The following is a 21892-nucleotide window of genomic DNA, read 5'->3' as shown; positions in this document are numbered from 1 at the left end:
AGTTCTGAAATGGCCAGCAATGAGTCCAGATCTGAATTCCATTGAACACCTGTGGAGAGATCTTAAAATTGCTGTTGGGAAAAGGCGCTCTTCCAATAAGAGAGACCAGGAGCAGTTTGCAAAGGAAGAGTGGTCCAAAATTCCAGGTGAGAGGTGTAAGAAGCTTATTGATGGTTATAGGAAGCGACTGATTTCAGTTATTTTTTCCAAAGGGTGTGCAACCAAATATTAAGTTAAGGGTGCCAATAATTTTGTCCGGCCCATTTTTGGAGTTTTGTTTGACATTATGTCCAATTTGCTTTTTTTCCTCCCTTTTTTGTTGTGTTCCAATACACACAAAGGGAATAAACCTGTGTATAGCAAAACATGTGTTCCTGCAATACTTTTCTGTGAGAAATACTTGATTTTCTGGAAAAATTTCTGGGGTGCCAACAATTTCGGCCATGACTGTATGTATGTGTGTGTGTGTATGTGTGTGTGTGTGTATGTATGTATGTATATGTAAATTATTCAATTTGCTAATAAAGATTTTTTTAGGGAGGCTGAAATGATCATTTCGAATTTATTAGCAATTTGAATAATTTACACAAATAATGAGCTGTCATAAGTTGTGACTATATCCTGTGGATAGCCTTGAGTTAGGCCAAACAGGAAATTATGCTTATCAGAACACACAAAACTAAGACTAAAACCAATTTCAGATTGTGTTTCAGAGCCTGTTGTGTTCCAGCATGCAAACTGTGATCCGCTAAGAAAGATAATGTGAAAGCATAGTATAGAGCAGTGGTGGTGAACCTATGGCATGTGTGCTAGAGGCGGCACTCAGAGCCCTCTCTGTGGGCATGCGTGCCACTACCAACAGCTCGCACAAGTCTGTTAGGCTGCCGCTGCCCAGAGCAGCAGCCCCACCCAGCACAAAGGAGGCAAACCAGCCAGCTATCAAGCTCAAGTAGAGGTGGCAGAGCATGCCCACGCCCAGCAGGCAAAGGGCCACCCGAACAGGGAAAGCCAGATCCCCATTGGCATTGTGGCCACCCAGGCCCAGCACAGATGGGGGGGGCATGCAATCCTAGGCGGGACTGGGGGGGCATGGCACCTATGGGGATCTGGCTTTCCCCGCTCGGGGTGGCCTTTGGCTTGCTGGGCGTGGGCGTGCTCTACCACCTCTACTTGAGCTTGCTAGCCAGCCGCTTCACCTCGTTTGTGCTGGGCAGGGCCGCCATTCTGGGTGGCAGAGGCAGCCTAATGGACCTGCATGAGTTGCTGGCAGCAGCGGGCCAAGGTGCATTGGGTGCGCGAGGGGAACAGGCTCCATGCATGGGCCAAGGGCAAGATCTGCAAGGGGGCCAAGGAGATAACCAGCAGCAACCTGCTTTCCAACCACAAGCAAAAATAAATGGGACGGAGTAAGCGCGTCTGGCAGTCTGCATCAAATGCCTCCCCCCTCACTCCACCTGCTGCTGGGGCCTGGCCTAGTATTGGCAGCGGGCTGCGGAGCCCCAGAGTGCGCCGGTCGAGAGGCTAGTAGGCTGTGGCTGCTGACGGACACTGTCCCCCATGCGCTCACTGGCCTCTGTGTGGAGGCCGATGGTGTCAGGCAGCAGCCTCCCTGCCTCGCCTTACCTTGTGGCAATGTCACCCCTGTTCCACCTCACCTCACCCCGCCTGCCCACCGCCCCACCTGCCAGAGACCCCCTGGATTTCCCCCAACCCTGCCCGGCCCCCAAGGTGTCCACCCCACAAGCAATATCGAGGTGGCCATGCCCATCCCAGCCACACCCACCCAGTCTTCTGTGACCATCACAGCCATGTCCACCCAGTGAGCCACACCCACCCATCCCCCTGAAGGCACCACAATGCTGATGCAGCCCTGGCACTTTGTGACAAATAAGTGGGTTTTGGATTGCGGTTTGGGCACTCGGTCTCTAAAAGTTTCACCATCACTGGTATAGAGCACAAGTGTCAAAATCGCCACGTCATGTGACATGTCACAACGTATCATGACTTTTTTTGCATTGCCGGAGCTGGGGTGGGTGCAGCTGGTATATAGATAAAAAAACAAGACAAATTAAGATCCAAGACAAATTCATTTGGAGCATATAGTCTTGGGTTCTAGATTGGACTGTGAAACTCAAATGCCTGTGTGGCACAAAGAGTGGTAATTTGCTTTATACGTAGTTTGTTTTTCTAACACTTAAGCAGCAGCTATCAAAGGGCTGGTCTGTCGATTATTACAATTTGTGGGTCATACTTTAACGTTCACTTGCCTAATAAGAAATATGAAGGGAAAAGTCCAGCTTAGCATTTTGTAGTATTGGGATATAAATGCTGGACTAGAGATAATTTGGCGTTATTGTTGGGGAGGATAACATATTCACTAGAAAAAAATTGAACATGATTAAATTAATACTTCTGATGTTTGTTTTTTCCTAGAAAATTAATAGACGTCTCCACTTGTCAAAAACAAAACATAGCAAATTCAATGAGTCAGGACAACTAGCCTTTTTCTACTTGTTTTCATTTGTATGGGGAGCAAGTATTTTGTCTGCAGTAAGTAAGTCAAGTTATCTTTTTGGAAATTAATTTAAATGAACATTTGCCTAAATTATATCAAATCCTTTAACCTTATATTTTTCTCCTTAGGAAGAATTTACAACAAATCCAACTTTGTTATGGAAGGATTACCCTCATTCTCATATGTTGTAAGCTTTTTATTTGTTCTTTTATTTGTGCTTGGCATTTTGCTTGCTTGTTCAAATTAACAAACATATCTAGGTTATTAATTCCCAGGCATCTGAGTATTAGAGATGGAACATGGGCAGATCTATGAACCAATTATCAAGGAACTATTTTTAAAGCATTTATATTAGGATATGAATGTTTTTAGACAGTGAATTCTACAAAGTGTTAATTAGTATTAGGCCCTTTTGGCATGTATAAAATGTATAAAAATGTATGTGTAAGTTTCAACTAGTCACCTGTACATTGTTCTTCCAATTGCTTGCTGCAAAAGTCTTTACAGTTAGTATCTTATGTCTCTTACTGTTCTATAACTATTCACATACTTTATCTTATATTATTTTCTTTAAAAATCCTTCAATTTAAATGCAGATTCTAGTGATATTCACTGTGTGTTTAATTTCTAGTCTTGACCTCCTCCTCTCTACCTCCCCGTTCCTTGTCCAAAAAGAATGGATTTTTTTTCAGTGTTAACACTTTCTTGAAAATGTTTGAAATGCTTTATTGAGGCTTAAGTTTAGCCATTCCAAACTTCCTTTCTAATCTTAGATTACAGAGGGAAAGTGGAAGCATAAAAACAATTTATGAAGTTGTTTGAACAATTTTGGCTTACCTAAACAATTTAAAATTGGGTTCATAGCTTTTAATTCTTATGACGATTTGAATGGCAATGATAATTATTGAATACTATGTATACAGCTTTTATACATATACTTTTCTTTTTAGTTTTCAGGTTAAATTCTTCTATATTTCCCAAATTGCCTATTGGCTCCATGCACTTCCAGAACTGTATTTCCAAAAGATAAGAAAGGTATAAATGGTAACTTTAATTCAGGCATTATATTTCTTTTATTTACTTTCATTTATAATGCTATAGTATGATATTTCAAATAAGGAAAAGAAATAATGAGAGAAAAGTAATTCCACCAACTTGGTAAGAGATTCATACTATACAGGAATATATTGTTGGATAGGTAAGATAATGCAGTATATTATTTTGGCTTTTAGTTTATTTATGCCCTTGTTAATAGTGCTTTTGAAAAAAAACTGAAAAACTTGCTTTTAATAAGAAAGCTATTCATAAATTACAATGCAAAACTGTACAGAACAAGGAAAACTAACACATATTAAAATGTTTGCTTTTATTTTTGTAACATGTTTGTCTTTTCCATTCTGTATTTCTAGGAAGATGTTCCAAGACAGTTGCACTATATTTGTCTTTATATTGCCCATATATCTGGTGCCTATATCTTGAAGTAAGCATTTATTTATCTATTATTTATCATATTTCTAAACTTCCATCAAGGATTTATCTTTTATATTGTCTAAAATACTGTTCAATATATTACAGATAGTCCTCAACTTACAACCATAGGCTTAGTGAACATTGAAAGTTACAACAGCACTCAGAACAGTGACTTGCAACTGTTCCTCACACTTATGACTGTCACCAAAGCCTCCCAGTCATGTGATCAAAATTTGGACACTTGGCAACCAGATTTGCTTAACAATCATGGCACAAAAGGTTGTAAAATTGTGTGTGACTCACTTAGCAACCAAAATTCTGGTTTCAGTTGCGGTTGTAACTCAAAAACTATTTGTCAATATTCTATTAAGAAAAAATATTTAGTATTTTTGTGTCGTAGTTAATCTATCAGATTTGATCATGTCTTAACAAGCCATAGAATGCTCATCCTGATAGCACAACTAATTCTCTGATATGTAAGATACACTGAACCTAATTGTTGTTGAACATTGTTAATGAATGAATACTATTCAGAATGAAATATTTACTTTTACTGTTTCAGCCTTCAGCGCTTGGGTCTAATTTTGCTGATACCTCATTATCTTGTAGAGCTCATTTTTCACACTTCACGTCTTTTCTACTTCAGTGATGAGAATAAACAGAAAGGGTAATCTTGTTTTTTATATTTTCCTGTTACTGTCAGATAATTAATTTAGTTTCCTTTTTTACAGTTTTCTTAGTCCATATCAGCCTGTAGTTTATTATTTCTTTTACTATATTTGCAAAAATGAAAAACATTTTAGAATCAGATTACTTGAAAAACTTGTGTTCATTTAAGATTGGTCTTAAAGGTTTTGTTTTTAATATATCACCAAGAGAGATCATGACTTTTCACAAATAACTAAAATGATCTCTACCTATCATCCACACTTCATTTTCAGTGGAATTTCTAGAAATTTTTCCTCCAAATTTAGTTTCGGGCCCTGTTGAATAATTTTGTATCAACTACTTATTTAATCCATTTTATGATTTCACTAATAATCATTGTTTTGCTAATGTAAGATATTTATAGTGCCAGTAGGGTGTTTTCTGTTTTTTTTTTGGGGGGGGGAGGGGAAAGGTTGAAGTTTCCAATATAATGCACAATCCCAAAATTTGAAACATAGAATAAATATAGAATGAAGAAATTTTCCTTTTCCTTTTGATTTTTTAAAATTTTGTTCAAAAAGCAGTTAGCCTTCCAAGGCTTCCGGTTTGCGCGCACGGCGCTTCCAGATGTACAGGGACAGTCTGTCTCCTGCTGTCTGTTTTTTGTTTGGAGGACCCTCAAAAGGGTCAAAAGTTGCCCTGGAGGGACCATTACCGAGAGGAGGACTTCCCTGCGATTGCGGAAGGGCGGCGGGATCATCTCCTTTGGTCCAAAGAATAAGAGACCGGCCATAAAGATGGCCGATCACTAAGCTGCTCCCTGCCGAAAGCCAAAAGTACTACCTAGCACTAAGAAGCAATCTGGAGGACCTGGGTGAGCTTTTACCTTTCCTATTCCCTTAATCATCTTCCTGTGGGACTTTCCTGAAAATCTCCTTCCCCATTTTTTGAGAAAACGGCGAATATCTACTTTGGGAACAAATCTTAAAGCCGAAAGCTGACTGAACAATGGAGCTGTTCTTGAAGATAAGTGTGGGAACACCTGGCACTGAATACAATTCTCCAGGAGTTGGAAAATCTTTGACTATTATTAAAACAGCCTCCATGGAAGATTTAACTGCAAACAACAACGAAATGGATGAATACATCCCACCACTTGATTATAAACTAATACTGGATATGATCTTAGCAATGACAGAGCAAATTAAAGCCAAGCTACAAGAAAAATCTGACAATTTAAAGCCACCAAATCAAACTCTGACTGTAAATGAGGAAAAGATAACCCAAAACCAAATAGAAGTGGAAACTAACACTAAAATAGGAGATTTCAAAGAACAACAAAAGCAATCTACAGAAAACCTTAAAGTCCAAACTTTAATAGCAACTACAAAACTTACAAGCCAAAAAGTAACAGCATCTGAAGAAAGCAACACCAAGAGTGAAGACACTAAAGGCCTTCAAATACACTATATTGAGAATTAAATTAATCAAATGTCAAACATAATACCAGCTACTGCTTTCTACCTAACCCAGACAGAATTAGAAGAACAAAAAGATTTGACTGATTTAATGACAATTATATCAACCACCAAAAACCGAACTACCAAAGCAAAAATACAATGGTTACAAAGGGGACATTTGGATACGCTCCCTGGATTCAAATAAGCGGTCTAGGAAGAAAGGGAAGATACATTTGAGAATTTAAAGATACCAAGAGCGAAGTATGATTGGCACAAGAGGAAGGCAAGAGTTATATTTAAAAGACTGAACTTGTTTCCTTTTTGGGATTCCTAAAGATAGACTATAAAAATATATTTTTATGGATTAAGGGAAATCTCTAAGAAATATCACTGATTTTACATTTAATTTTTAGATTTGTAAAGAAAATGTAACTCCGAACTATATTATAGAATTTGGAATGACATATCAAAAGATGGTATTTTAATAATTGATGTATGGTTAAGTTGCCTTATAGAATATTCAGTGGCTATTTTTAAACTATAGTATAGAATCTAGAATTTTATATATAAAAGATAGTATTTAAATAATTGTTGAACGGCTAAGGCAAAAAATATATTTCTAATAACTGGTGATTTGCTAAGATGAAAATTAGACTTTAATGTTAAAACAAAAATGTTTTGTAATGAACAAAATAAGTTTTGTAGACAAAAGAATTATTCTTTATTGAAATAGGGAATTGTGGGTTCCCCAAAATTAAGCTTTTTTCTATATACTATAGGCTATTCTAGAATATCCTATTGCAATTAGATAAAATTTAAAAACAGGGTTTTGATATGTATTAGTGAAAATATATTTTGAATTTTGTTGATTGACTAGGTTATAACTAGAAATATATTAACTTGCTTATTTTGACTATATAATCACTAAGGGAATTAGAGAGGGCATCTCTGTTGATGTAACCTGACCTATTTACAAATGGCTAGTTCTTATTTTAATTACCCAACCACCATATTGTTTCACAAATACATGTACATGTAAATATTAAAAATCAGTAAAACCTGTTAAAAAAAGCAGTTAGCCTTCCTGAAAACTTCATACAAACATACTGATTTTGCAGAAATTCTTCACAGACCTAGATTTCTCACTTGCATGTTTGGTTAAGAGTGCTTTTGTTCAACTAAAATTAAGATTTGAATTTTATTTGTCTTGTGCCTTTAAAGTGATTTGCTTTCTTCTTTGCTTTTTATTCTATGAGGTAGTTACTGTTTTTAAAGTAACGTTTTCTGTTAAAATGCGTGATGTCATGGATATGCTCTTATAATGTCTAGCAAAAGTATAAGGTTTTTTTATTGGTCATACCCATGATACAGCTGTGCTCATATTACTTAGTGATATAAAGCAACTGATAGCGAAATAATTGTCTTTTTTTTCAGATTTACCCTTTGGGCACTTTTATTTGTAATGGCTCGTCTTTTAACCCTAACTTTGTCAGTTCTCACCTTTGGATTTGGTCTCACAAAAGCAGAAAACTCTGGCTTTTCTGTAGCAGAAGGAAATTTCAACATACTCACAATTAGGTATACGTTTTTATGGAATAGCTTTTTTAGAATATTCTTTACATTCACAGATCCAAAAGTAGAAAATTGTGGCTAGGAAAAATAGACTTTCTTTATTCTTATTACTATTTGAACTACCATTTATTTTGGAAGATAACATGTAAACCTATCTCAGGAACTTTAAGTCTATTCTTGTAATGTTGGTCATATTAAACAATCATAAGAATGCATTACTGTATTCTTTGTAACATGTGAAACTTCAGCATTTTTTGTGCCCCAATAGCAAACAAGGTACCACTGTAAAGTTCATAGCTATCTTCTATTTTTCCAATACGTGCCTTTTTTGAGGGCAGGAAGGATGCCCTCCGATAATTGTTGTTTCCTGACAACAGTCTAAACTAGCAGTTTTCTTGGCAACATTTTCAGAAGTAGTTTGCCATTCCTAAGACTGAGAGAATGTGGCTGATTCAAAATCATCCAAGTGGCTTTGTGCCTAGGTCAGGATTAAATTTCAAAGCCTCTTATATCTAGCCTGGTACCATAACCTCTAGACCAAACTGATTCTCAAATGCATTCAAATATATATATTCATGTTAAATTTCAATAACAAAATCCATTTTTATATATCATCTATTCATATATTTTCTGCCTTGAATGCTTATTGGAAAAGAAATTTTCAGCTATTTGATACAGTAAATTGGAGCAATATTGATGCAAAATACAGTTTCCAACTGTAATAGCCATGATCTTAAAAATGTCATAGTATCTAGAAATCTATGCTCTTTAAAGACATGTGATATGTGCTAGCGTATGATCAGAAAGCATTTGGATTGTATGAGTAACTATTTTTTGGATTGTCCATCTTTAGAGATGATCTCAAAAACCATAACACTATTATTCTAACTATAACTTTTTATGTTAAACTAATTAGAATTAGCTGTCTGGCTGCAATTTGTTTGACTCAGGCTTGGATGATGTGGAAATTCATCAATTTCCAGTTAAAGAAATGGAGAGAACATGCACAGAATCAAATTCCTAAGAAAAAACCAAACACAAAAATTAAGTCAACAAAAAAAGAGTCCTCCAGATGTAAGTATAGCCCTCATATTTATACCGGTATCAAAACCACAAATGTACATTACTAGAGTAACAGTTGCTAGTTAAATTACACACTTTGTTTCCTTTTTAAATATTGGATGGGGAATTGTGGTATAGAATGTTATTGTTACCTCTAAATGATCAAAAGCTGACATGATTTTTATATAATTCAAAGTTAAACGTTTATTTACAGATGTTCATTTTTTAACAACCACAGTTGGGACTGACAACTCTCCTACTAAGTGATGCAATAAGATTCTGCATTTAGGCAGGAAAAATCAAATGCACAGGTATAGTATAGGTGGTACCTTGCTCAATAGTAGTAACTGTGAGAGGGATCTCGGAGTCCTAGTAGACAATCACTTCAATATGAGCTAGCAGTGTGCTGCAGCTGCCAAAAAAGCCAACACAGTGCTAGGTTGCATTAACAGAGGAATAGAATCAAGATCACATGAAGTACTAATACCACTTTACAATGCTTTGGTAAGGCCACACCTGGAATACTGCATCCAGTTTTGGTCACCACGATGTAAAAAAGATGTCGAGACTCTAGAAAGAGTACAGAGAAGAGCAACAAAGATGATTGGGGGACTGGAGGCTAAAACATATAGGGAACGGTTGCTGGAATTGGGTATGTGTAGTTTAACGAAGAGAAGGGTGAGGGGTGACATGATAGCAGTCTTCCAATATCTCAGGGGCCGCCACAAAGAAGAGGGAGCCAAGCTATTCTCCAAGGCACCTGAAAGCAGGACAAGAAGCAACGGATGGAAACTAGTCAAGGAGAGAAGCAACCTAGAACTAAGGAGAAATTTCCTGACAGTGAGAACAACTAACCAGTGGAACAACCTGCCTCCAGAAGTGGTGAATGCTCCAACACTGGAGGTTTTTAAGAAGAGACTGGACAGCCATTTGCCTGAAATGGTATAGGGTTTCCTGCCTTAGCAGGGGGTTGGACTAGATGACCTCCAAGGTCCCTTCCAAATTATTATTATTATTATTATTATTATTATTATTATTATTATTATTATTATTGACATCATATGGCTTTATGACCTCTCTTTCACCACGCCTGTCAAGCTACCTGTAGTTATCCGCAATCATCAAGCAAGACCTAATTGTGACTCACAATGTTACTGCTGCCTTCTCAAATTGACTCTGTTAGTCGCAAGATTATTGTAAAGCAGACAAATTATGATCATGTGTCCATGGAATGCTGCAACACTTGTAAGCACCCACCGGCTACAAAGCACCCAAATCTTGATCCCGTGACTGGTTACACTGCAAAAGTCGAAGGAACAAAGTTACTTTTTCAGCACATTCATAACTTGGAACAGTCACTAAACCAGAGAGTTGTTAAGTGAGGACTACTTGTATTAATTTTTTAAGTAACGCTGGGCAGTGTACAATGTTAAGAATATTACTAAAACTACAAGCAAAAAACACTAGAAGGCCAGAAGACAATACTGTACATGGGGCCAATAACACAGTCTAACCTAAGACCCAACTGGGAAAGAGCCATATTTTAAGGGCTTTTTCAGACAGGTTTGAAATAGATCTCTGGGCAAATGTTCCTTCAGAGGGTAGGGACGACAACAGAAAGGTGTCATTCCCAGTTCTAATTCATACCATTACTTATTGGATGGGATCTGGAGCATGCCAGCTCTGCCCAATTATACAGGAAAGACATAAAATATGGAAGGTGACATCTTTCTACAAATTTGTATGCAGATTTTCTAATTATGTGCAGTTGCATACTGATTCAGAAAAAGTGACCCTTTCAGATTATTCAGGTAGTATTGATAGTACCCCAAAAGTAATTGCCTTGTTAGGCATATAATTAGCCAGGAAAGGTATCGTCATTGTCAAAGGTGCTTTCATTCTGAGAAAATACATTCCTGGGGTGAACAGTGATTAGAAAATTTCTTACTGCTTCTACCTTTTCATTATCAACGACTTTTCTCCCTCGTACACTAGCCCTTTGGGAAACCATTAGAGAGAGTTGAGGGGGAAATCTTCAACTTATGTGGGCTAAATACAGAAAGTGAAGCCAAACAAAAACTTTGGGAGTCAGTATTTCAGCCAAGTAGAAATAGGTGCTAGAAGGCCATTGGTCATCCTGGAGGTGGCTATTGGATTAACTAGAAGATCTCACCTCCACTTTTATTATATATCCCTCCTACATCTTAGCTATTTCTTGTTAATTTTAATGTATTTATTGCTTCATTGTTGTATTGTTTTAATTTTTATACTATAGTTTCATCCAATGGTAAACCGCCCAGATTTACATGACAGCAAGATTGACAGCAAATAAATTTAATAAATCAATAAAATAAAAAATAAAAAAACTGGTTAACTCCAGAATTTTTTAAAATTTTTGTTAAAAGTGCTAAAAGAAAATTAAGTTCAACACAACACATTTTTAAAAATATAAAATACAGACAAAACTAATTTACTAGTCTTGCCTAACCCCTCATCTAAGACTTATCATTGACCGTCTCCAATCCCACCCATCTTTTCCTGATCCAAAACCTGACAGAACCCCCTTCTTTTTCTTTATTGGTCTTCAGGGGACAGGTGATTATTCCTTGGCTCATGAGGCCGTTTTCTGATTTAAATGGTCACTTGCTCCCCATGACATGTCAAGCAATTCCACAGGTGAAAGTATATCATAAGCCTTCCAGCTTCTCAAGATGTGGATATTGTTTAATGGACTCTGCTAAGCAGGTTTGAATTTGAACACAATTCTCTCAATATAGGAATCTGTACAGATATTTTTTATAAATGTTTTCAGCTAAATAAGAATCACTGATAAATGGAAATTACACAGAACTATTCAAGTTAAGAAAAACGTTTTGGAATGATGTTTGTGGTCCTCAGATGATTTCTGAACTAAAAAAGTTCTGTAAGGGAGAGTGGGGAAGTATATTCAAAATCCAGAATAAAAAGATTTGGAAACTATCATTTCTACCAAAAGAGTTATTATAAACTGTTGTCTGAAAAGATATGCAAATTTCTTCACCTGCCCCCCTTTTTTAATTTGAATCTGCAATAACAGCACATAAATACCACACACACAAATTTGTAAAAAGATGTTATTTTTAACTTTGTACCTTGTAGAGGTTGTGTCAGGTTCCATCCAATCACAGATTAAAACTATTTGTCCATGGATGCCTAAATTTCTGCATACAACTATTTGCTAATCCACTAATGTGGGCATAAAGGAGTGACGGCTAACCCACAGTTTTCCCAGTCTTTACTCATGTTTTTGTGAGATTTAGGAGTAAAATGTGTACCTTACATTTGTGCAAGCTTTAAGGCCTTATTTTGTCATTACAAAACAATATATTCCTGCACATGATTTCTTCCATTTCCATTAATTATGTTTTCTGTTAACCTCAGGTAAGAAAATGTGAAGACCTGATCCTGTTAATCATTGCCCATACCTTATCCAATATTACATAAAAAGACTGACTTCACTCTACTCCTTGTGTAGAGTAGGTTATAGAAGCAAGATGAAGCAGAAGCTATTAGAAAAACATTATTTGATATAATCCACAAAAAGTATTAGCATTCCTAACTTAAATATTGCTAAGCACATTGATTTGTGCTTTAAATTGTAAGCCGCCCTGAGTCTTTGGAGAAGGGCGGGATATAAATGGGATTAAAAAAAAATGTATATGTTAAATATGTTCAATTTGCTAACTTATACTTCTGAAATAAAAGCATTGTTTATTACATGTATAGCTATTAATACCACCTATCCCAATCCTAATATTGTGTTTATCTTTTTTTTTTTGTACTATAGCTAACTTCGTAAATGGAACAATAAAATCTGAAGAGGGCATATCACCTAGGAAAAGAAGATCAAAATTTTTGTGAAGAGCACAGATATAGAGGACACTGATTTAATTGAAAACTTTCTCACCTTAAATAGAAAATCTGCATTACACTGACCATAGAACTGTATTTGGATATTTGGGCTAAAGAACATTGGTTAAAATAATATATTTTTAAGTGTATGTTCATCAAAACAAACTTACAATGACAATATTATTTTAAAATCATTTATTTAACACAATCATCTTGAAAATAGGATATTTTATTATAGCCTGACCTCTTAATTACAATGCTGTAATATTAATAGAACAGCATGGAGGAATCTAATAAATCACAGTTGTCTTTTATTTGGAACTTTATTTCATTGTATAAAATGTAATTTTTTTTCTAAATTTTCTATACACCTTATTAAAATGCTTGAAATTCCTTTTTAGGTTAGAGGACAAATTATTTTTTATTACCTCTCCATTTGGTTAAAGGAGTTGTCATTAGAACATCAGTTAATACTATAATTTGAGAAAATCTCAGTTTAGCATATCCAACAATGTGCTTTCAAACAATTCCCATCATGTAATAATTTAATGCTTAATTTTGAAGAATGGAATCCTTTTTAATTCCAAAAATCTGGTTTTATATTAATGGATTCTGAAGTATTTGTAAAAAAAGAATATTTGAAACTACATGCTTTTTCAGTATGGTGCTAAAAAGTGCTGGTTTATTTAGAGATCCATGAAACTGTTACATAATATTTAATTTGCAGAACTAAAAACATTTTGAAATTTATTTTCCTAGAGTGAAAAAATGTCAGGTTGTAACGTTAGATACTAAAAAGACATTCATAAATCCTGCATTTTTGTCAGAAAACAATATTAAAAATACCAGGCCCTGCAATATAATTTTGCCATTTGGTCTGATCCTCCATCATACCAAAAGATTTTATTACCAAATAATAGCTTTCCTTGGATGCTTATTGTAATAGCATAAATACACATATTTGCTAAGTAACAGGACATTTTTGATTGTGCCAAAATCTCCTGATATAATTCTTTCAAAAGGGTAGGACAACTGGTGCCTTCCAGAATTAACCATACTAGTTAGAGGTGACAGAAGTCCAGAACATCTGAAGCAAACCAGGTTTTCTTCCTTCTTTTGGAAAAATTGTACTTGAGATAAACAATTGATTGGAATTCAAAACTATACAGCGTTTTGGAAATTGCTTTTATTACCCTTGTAGACACTGCAACCTGGCATGGAAAACATTCATAGTGGATTTTTTAAATATATGTCATGCCACATGATTTACTGGACCTACTGTTAGAAGTTCTACTGGATTCATAGAATCGAGTTCATGATTCTTTGCATTATGAATATAGACTTCTAGATCTAAAACAGTTGTACTATTTTCAAATTTCTATTTAAGGATTTTGTCTTCTGCTTTCTCAGGTTATCTGGAGTAGTCTTTCTTTAGTTAAAGTGGGATTAGTCTGCAATTATGAAACTAGAGTTCGAACTCCATGGCTACTTTATAATTCACAATGAAACAATTAGAATCTTGTCAGTTTGTAAGTCTTGTAGCACCAGCCGCTAATCAAAGAATAAAGGCCATGTAGATTTAATTATTTTTCCATCCTTGTTTGAATTTCTAAAAGCTCCAATAATTGCTTAAACCTAAATGAATTCTACAAGTGGCTATTATCAACCTGCCATTATCCCTATGATCTCAGACTCTGGTTCCCAGAATTTCTATCAATTTTATTTTTTATTATTATGGTAGCTGGGATATTTTGAGTTATAGTTCCAAAATACCTGAGGAGTGCCTTTTGGAAAAAGGATGCTGTAAAGACTATAGAGAAGTCTTCACCAATAGAATCTTTGGGAGTCTCTCAATATCTCTTTAACAACTGGGGATGTTAGGAAATATACGGTAGTCTTAAATATTTGTAGGTCATCGGATCAGAGAAGGCTGATAGTCTACATATTACTAAAATTATATTCGTTATATACCTTATTAGTCTGATGCTCATCTTTGCAGGCATCGCCATAATGTAACAAAATTCTACTCAGTTAAATTAGGGATAGGAAGTGAAGTGAAAGATGTTGGGGGCTGCAATTCAAAAATATAACTTGCATATTTTTCCAGGTCATGCTACATGTACAGTAGTTTTCCCTTTCCTAGCACTTTCAGATTTTTGGATTGCTAACTAAAGCCAGCAGGGCTACATTGCCATAGAGAAAATGAATTGCCTTAACATTGCAATCGGGGGTATTCTAGGCATCAGATTTTGGTTTTGTTTTTTTTTAATAACTAGGTACCATAAACATTTCACAATGTAATATTTATAGATTCATCACTGGGAGCACAAATAGCAGAAGTGCCAAAGATGTCTGTTTTATGTGGACACAGACTGACTGTGTCTATTACATTCTCCATTCTAAGTACCTTAATTATAACAAGCTATTGTTTTTTACGATTTGCCATACTTGTTAATAATATTTGACACTTAAAAGTACTAATAAGAGTTAAAAATGGTTTGGAAGTCAAAATAGCTGCCTCACAGTCCATTGTGAAATTACCTTGCCTTGCCTCCTGACCATGTTCCTGTGACAAACAAGTGACTTACATTTTTAAAAAATTTATCAGTAGCATTCAATAAATTCACGTGTATTTAGATGTTACCATATAGATGAAATCGTTCTTTCATTATGTGAAATGGGGGGGATTTGTATCACTTAAACATTTTAGTGCAAAATGCTATTCCAGATTTGATTATTTTCTTCATTTGTCATCTGTGTATCAATTTGTTTTAAGATTTTTATCTGCTGACCTCATAATACCCATTTTGCTGTAGAATGAGCATTTTTAATCTTTTTGATGGAAATTTATTTATATAATCATTTCATTTGATAGAACCTTAATCTTCGTAGCCGTTTTACTTTAAAAAACCCTTCTGATTATTTTTCATTGTACTTCTTGTCAGATGTTGCTTTCTCTAGTCACATATATATGTGCTTCTGGACTTGTTACAAATAGGACATTGGTTATATCTTCATCGTAATCATGAACACTTGTGTTCATGTAAAGTGATTTATGTTACTAATTTCAAATAAAAGAAAATGGAAAACTCCCTCTCAAAGCAGAATACTATAAGATTTATCAGTAATAAAAAATTTTAGGAAATAGATGTGGCCTTTTATCCCATGGAGTCAATTTGTTCTGTGGCTAGAATTACATCCTTATAGAAGATCATAGTTCAGCTATTGTATTGCTATGAAAATTAACTGTTTAACTTAGCCTACAATCTCTTCTATCCCTGTACACTTCAGAAATTTACGTAATTTCCTTTTTTAAATTCTAGAAAATTAAACTGAAATATTTTAAAATGTATGTTACCTAAAATATCCTTGAAATGCAAACATTTTGTATGTGTGTGTGCGTGCGTGTACACCTTGTTTCTTTGAATTAAGTAAAAAAATCTGCAGCATGGGAGCAATATAAATGGAATATCATACTGTCCTGTGTCATTACACTTGATTGCACAGATGGATGTTTTATGTACTATCAAATGTTAAATAAAAGGTGGCCCTGTGTCTTAAGCTTGTTTTGTTATGTTCTAAACAATATTTGCAAATACTGGATTATAAGAAATGATTCACAGAAAGTTCGCTATTTCTAACAGACAAGATTGTAATTTAAAATCAGTTGATAGGATAAAAGGTAAGAGTTAATTAGTTGTATATACTCTATATAGGAGCTGAAACTCTTCAGGAACCAAGACTTGAAGTTTAAACAATATCAGGGATTGTCTACATTTTCATGTGACAGTACCTCTGTGCCTTTACTACAAGCATTTGTAGCCAAGATCTAATGCAGTTCTCTATATATTTTTTCTCATTATAAGTCTGCTATTCATCAGAATATTCCAAAATCTCAGATGTGATCTCAAGGCACAAGTTGTAACAAAATTATTGTAAACTAAACACACGGCTTGGATTCTATGGAAGGAAAATATATTGAAATTGTTAGGCATATGGTGTTAGCCTACAATGTTGGGTTGAAAATATATTAACCATAATGCTATGTCTTTAAGAAGTTAATTGGCCAATGGGTGTGTAAGTGTTCTCATGGCCATAAGAGGAAGCTAGGAACGTAGCTTCTCTCTCTCTGATTTCACTGATCTCTACTGTTACTGTTTTTGCTCTGCTGTTGGTTTATTACTGTTGTAAACCTGAACTGTATATTGACCTCTGGACCGGTAAGAAGATTTTGTAGCTTGGACTGTTGCTATTGTTTATGACCTGGACTGTTTATTTTTTGACTGTGCATTTTTGTTCTTACACCACCTCAAAAGTAAAATACTTTTTGCTTTTAGAACTCAGTGTATTTCTGTGTGTGACTTTTACTACTCTCAGTACCCTTCCTTGTCTGTGCAACTCTTTGGTAGCACAAGGAGACCTCTGCACACTAAATTCCTTAACACTGGTTATGGGCCCAGGCCTGTACTGAGAGTTAGTACACACAGTATTCCTAGCTGAGTTTGTGTTAGCTATTTTGGTGTAAAATGGCACAGGAACTGTTGTCAGGCATCTCCTGGATAACCCGGTTGGATGGGACAAACTATGTTTCCTGGTCCACGAAATGCTGCTTGCTTTTGTGCAAGGAAGGACTATGGACTGTTGTAAATAACCCACCAGATACTACTGCTTGGGATCCAGATGACGAAGAGGATGCAAAGAAGTTAGACAACTTTAAACGTAGCAATGAGAAAGCTCTTTGCATTATTGGACTAACACTGAATGACCAGCAGCTTGTCCATATTCGTGGTGAGGAGTCTGCTGCTAGGTGTTGGGGTATTTTGCGAAGGCTTTATGTTCAAGACAGTGTGGGTGCACATATACACCTTACACGTAAGCTGTTTAGGGCTCGTCTGCAGAAGAATGGAGATATGCTGACCCATTTAAATTACATGAAAGCAACTTTTCCAGAGCTTCATGAAAAGGAGCTGATTTTTTCAGAGTTGCATCAGGTCTACATTATTCTGTCATCTTTGGATGAGAGTTATGATGGGTATGTTTCTTCTTTGGAAGTCCTGACCAGAGAGGAACTGACATTGACTAACATTACTGGGAGACTGCTGGAAGAGTCCAGGAGGAGGCATGACAGAGACCAGCTGAGAGAGACACAGCCACGAGAGAAGCAGCCATTCTCCACTGCTTACAATGTCAAGAAATGTTATTCTTGTGGGGCTAGAGGGCATATAGCCAAATTCTGTAGAAGGTATAAAACAGAATGTAAATAGCAGTGGGAAGGCTAAGAAGGGCATTGGTTTGGCTATTTCTGATGAATCAACATCTAGAAATAATGAATTGTGGGTTGTTGATAGTGGGGCTTCACAATGCATTACTAAAGTAAAGGATAGGTTTGTTAATATGAAAAACAGCAACCAATATGTTTCACTAGCCAACGGTTGGAGGATGAAGGCCTCTGGTGAAGGTAATTCCTATTGTCCATGCATTGATGAACAGTTACCTATGTTATATATACCTAAACTAAGATTCAACCTGTTATCTGTAAGGGAATTGGTTAAGGTTGGGTTTGTGGTAACATTCAGAGGGGAGCAATGCACTATTGAGAGGAATGGAACCTGTGTAACTGCTAATTTGAAAAATGGTTTATTCATTCTCACAAGTAACCAGGTTAGTACAGTTAAAGCTAACTCAATATGTGAGAACAAGAAGCCACATGATGAATGTATACATTTATTGCATAGGCGGTTAGGGCATGTAAACTTTAACTCACTACGTAAAACAGTTGAGTTAGTAGGAATTAAACTGAAGCCATGTAGTAAGTATTTGAATTGCAATGCCTGTAATCAGGAAAAGAGCAAGGCAACTCCTGCAAACAGGATAAACAGCTTCAAAACAACTGTACCTTTGGAAGTTGTGTTTGCTGATTTAATTGGACCCATGAAACCAAGTTTAGGAGGGTCATGTTATATTTTAAGTATATTGGACCACTACTCTCGTTATGGTTTTTGTTATCTGCTTAAGTCAAAGGCAGACACTTTCCAACAATTTGCAAACTGGCTGAAGTTCGTCGAGAGAAAAACAAAGAAAAAGGTTCAGTGCATAGTTACTGATAATGGTACTGAATTTACAAACAAGCGTTTTGTTGATATGCTAGAATCAGCTGGCATTGGGCATAAACGTTCAGCGCCTTATAGACCTCAACATAATGCATTTGTTGAGAGATGTGGGCAAACATTACAAGCCATGATGAGAACCATGTTAAGAGATTCAGGCTTAACAGATAGACTGTGGGGGGAGGCAGCAAAATGTGCAAACCATGTTCTGAATATAGTTGTTAATACTTCTACTGGTAAAATACCATATACAATATGGCATGATAGAAGACCAAACCTTGATTACCTGCACACGTTTGGCACCCCAGCTTGGGTCCACATTCCTGCACAACTCAGGAGTAAAGGCCAACATAGGGCTAGGCAATTATACTTCGTAGGTTATGAAGCTAACCATAGATCCTATCGTTTCTGGGAACGAGGCACAACTAATGTATATAACAGTGTGTGTGCAAAATTCCTTGAGCACGTTGGTTGGGATAGGTTAGAGCAAGAAACTGTTAATACTGATCCTCTAGTGTTTGAGGACTCCCATGATAATGTAACTAGTAATGATAATACATCTCCTGTAAATATAAAAGATGAAGAGGAGATAGGGGAGATAAAAGATGAATCAGAGTCAGAGAAAGGAAAGGAGTCAGAAATTCAAAGCCCTGTAATTCCTTGGCGTTCAACGCGTATCAGACATCCACCTGATCGCTATGAAGCCAGTATAATATGTCAAGTTAGTTCAGTACCTTCTAACTATAATGAGATCAGGATGTATCCTGAAAAGGAACAGGCATTATGGAAAGCTGCAATCAACAGGGAGTTGAAGTCTTTGCAGGATCTTAAAGTTTATGTGAAAGCAAAACTGCCACCTGGTGAGCAAGCTATAGGTTGTAAATGGATATATAAAATAAAGAAGGGTGTAGATGGAACTATAACCCATAAGGCACGTTTGGTTGCACAAGGTTTTGCCCAAACTACTGAGGATTATGACGAGGTGTTTGCACCCAGTCTAAGGGCAACTACTTTAAGAGCAGCTTTAGTATGGGCGGCTAAAAACCAATATATGGTTAACCATGTAGATGTTGAAACTGCATATCTACATGCTCCATTGCAACATACTATTTATTTAAGACTACCACCAGGATTGACCAATGATAGAAACCATGATTGTTGGGAATTAAAGAAAAGCCTCTATGGATTGAAACAATCAGGCTATGAGTGGAACAAATGTATAGTTAATGAGTTAAGTGCATTAGGTTTTGTAGCCAGTAATGCTGATCCTTGTTTGTTTAGACAAAAACACATAAGCTTATCTACAATGGAAGCTGAATTTTCATGTCTATCAGTGTTATGTACAGAACTGCTAGTGTACAAACAATTATTGTTAGATATGGGTTTAAATGTAAATGATCCATTCATTGTGTATGAGGACAATTAAGCTGCGATAAAGATGGCTAATAATGCTGCAGTAAGAACAAGATCTAAATATACTGATCTTCGTTATTTAAATGTCAGACAATGTATCAAAGATAAATTAATACAGCTAGAGTATTGCCCATCTGATGTAAATATTGCAGACCATTTTACGAAGGTACAAAGTGCTGTGAAACACAATGCTAATTGTGAAAGAATGTGCATAAGATTGTAAGAGTTATATATTATTCTACCCAAAGGGGAGAATGTTAGGCATATGGTGTTAGCCTATAATGTTGGGTTGAAAATATATTAACCATAATGCTATGTCTTTAAGAAGTTAATTGGCCAGTGGGTGTGTAAGTGTTCTCATGGCCATAAGAGGAAGCTAGGAACGTAGCTTCTCTCTCTCTCTGATTTCACTGATCTCTACTGTTACTGTTTTTGCTCTGCTGTTGGTTTACTACTGTTGTAAACCTGAACTGTATATTGACCTCTGGACCGGTAAGAAGATTTTGTAGCTTGGACTGTTGCTATTGTTTATGACCTGGACTGTTTATTTTTTGACTGTGCATTTTTGTTCTTACACCACCTCAAAAGTAAAATACTTTTTGCTTTTAGAACTCAGTGTATTTCTGTGTGTGACTTTTACTACTCTCAGTACCCTTCCTTGTCTGTGCAACTCTTTGGTAGCACAAGGAGACCTCTGCACAACAAATTCCTTAACAGAAATTACATTCAGGATTGGAGTTCTGGTGGTAGAACAGTGGTTAGAATGCGGTATTGTAGGCTAATTTTGCCCACAGTCAGGAGTTTGATCCTGATGGGCTGAAGATTGATTCAGCCTTCCATCCATCTGAGGTTAGTAAAATGAGGACCCAGATTGTTGGTGGCAACATGCTGACATTTGTAAACTGCTCAGAGAATGATCTAAATCACTGGAACATTATAAACTTATATAGTATAAGACTAGCTAGGTGTATAGGCTAGCATTTATATAGAAGCCTCTTTAAATTGAATCTAAAAATATTAGTTGAAGTGTGAAGCTTGCTGTGCACCAAATGAAATGATAAGTAGCATACTGAAATCGCACGAGAACTCAATTTCTACAATGTCTAAAAGTTTCATTTTAAAATCTAGCAAATTTATTTTTTCTTCTATGATTTTTTTATTTGTAGATATATTTCCCAATATGATCCTTAATATGATCACTCAGAAATCAAGCTCTATGGTCTTGGACAGAGAAAAAAACAACCTACAACCAACAGCGAATGCGTAGTCAACATTTAAACTGAATATTTTACATTCATGCAGGTTAAATATCTGTTCAATCAAATTAGCTTTCAGAACAGTGTATATTTTAAAAACAGATATAATTTAAGAACAAAATATATTAGCAATTCCAATCCAACCTAACAGGCATTTCTGATGTTCATGTCTTGCTTGAATGGCCATCTATGCTGCCTTAGCCATGGAGAAATAAGATTCATTCCCAACATAAATAAGCTCTCTTAACCATTGTAATTACTGACCATATAATAATTAAGAGTATTGTTAGAAATGTTAATGGTGTGTTACTTTTTATAATCTCTTATAATTCATGGGTAAAGCTTCCTATACTTATAGCATCAGTTTATGCTTAAATGCATACTGTTTTTTAAAAAAAACATCCAGGGGAAATAGCCATATTGTTTTAGCATATTTTCTTGATGCATTTTTAGGGAGTGAAGTTATTTAATTGTAAAGCATTGCAACTAGTGTGAAAT

General features: G+C 35.8%; 1 protein-coding gene across 1 annotated transcript in view; it reads left to right on the top strand.

The window, feature by feature from the left end:
• The window catches only part of LOC310638084 (translocating chain-associated membrane protein 1-like 1), a 28132-nt gene extending 11953 nt beyond the window's left edge, over positions 1-16179 (top strand). Inside the window, exons 4-11 of the mRNA XM_083358832.1 lie at positions 2434-2550; positions 2644-2702; positions 3466-3550; positions 3925-3995; positions 4548-4652; positions 7528-7671; positions 8582-8739; positions 12554-16179. Of these exons, the coding sequence (XP_083214958.1) occupies positions 2434-2550; positions 2644-2702; positions 3466-3550; positions 3925-3995; positions 4548-4652; positions 7528-7671; positions 8582-8739; positions 12554-12627 (813 nt within the window). The 3' untranslated portion in view covers positions 12628-16179. The remainder of the gene's footprint in view (positions 1-2433; positions 2551-2643; positions 2703-3465; positions 3551-3924; positions 3996-4547; positions 4653-7527; positions 7672-8581; positions 8740-12553) is intronic.
• Positions 16180-21892: the final 5713 nt, after the last annotated feature.

This window comes from Vipera ursinii (genome assembly GCF_947247035.1).
Source record: "Vipera ursinii genome assembly, chromosome: 3".
NCBI classification, from domain to species: domain Eukaryota; kingdom Metazoa; phylum Chordata; class Lepidosauria; order Squamata; family Viperidae; genus Vipera; species Vipera ursinii.
Note: the sequence above shows the minus strand (reverse complement) of the source record. Positions and strands in the feature narration are given on the sequence as shown.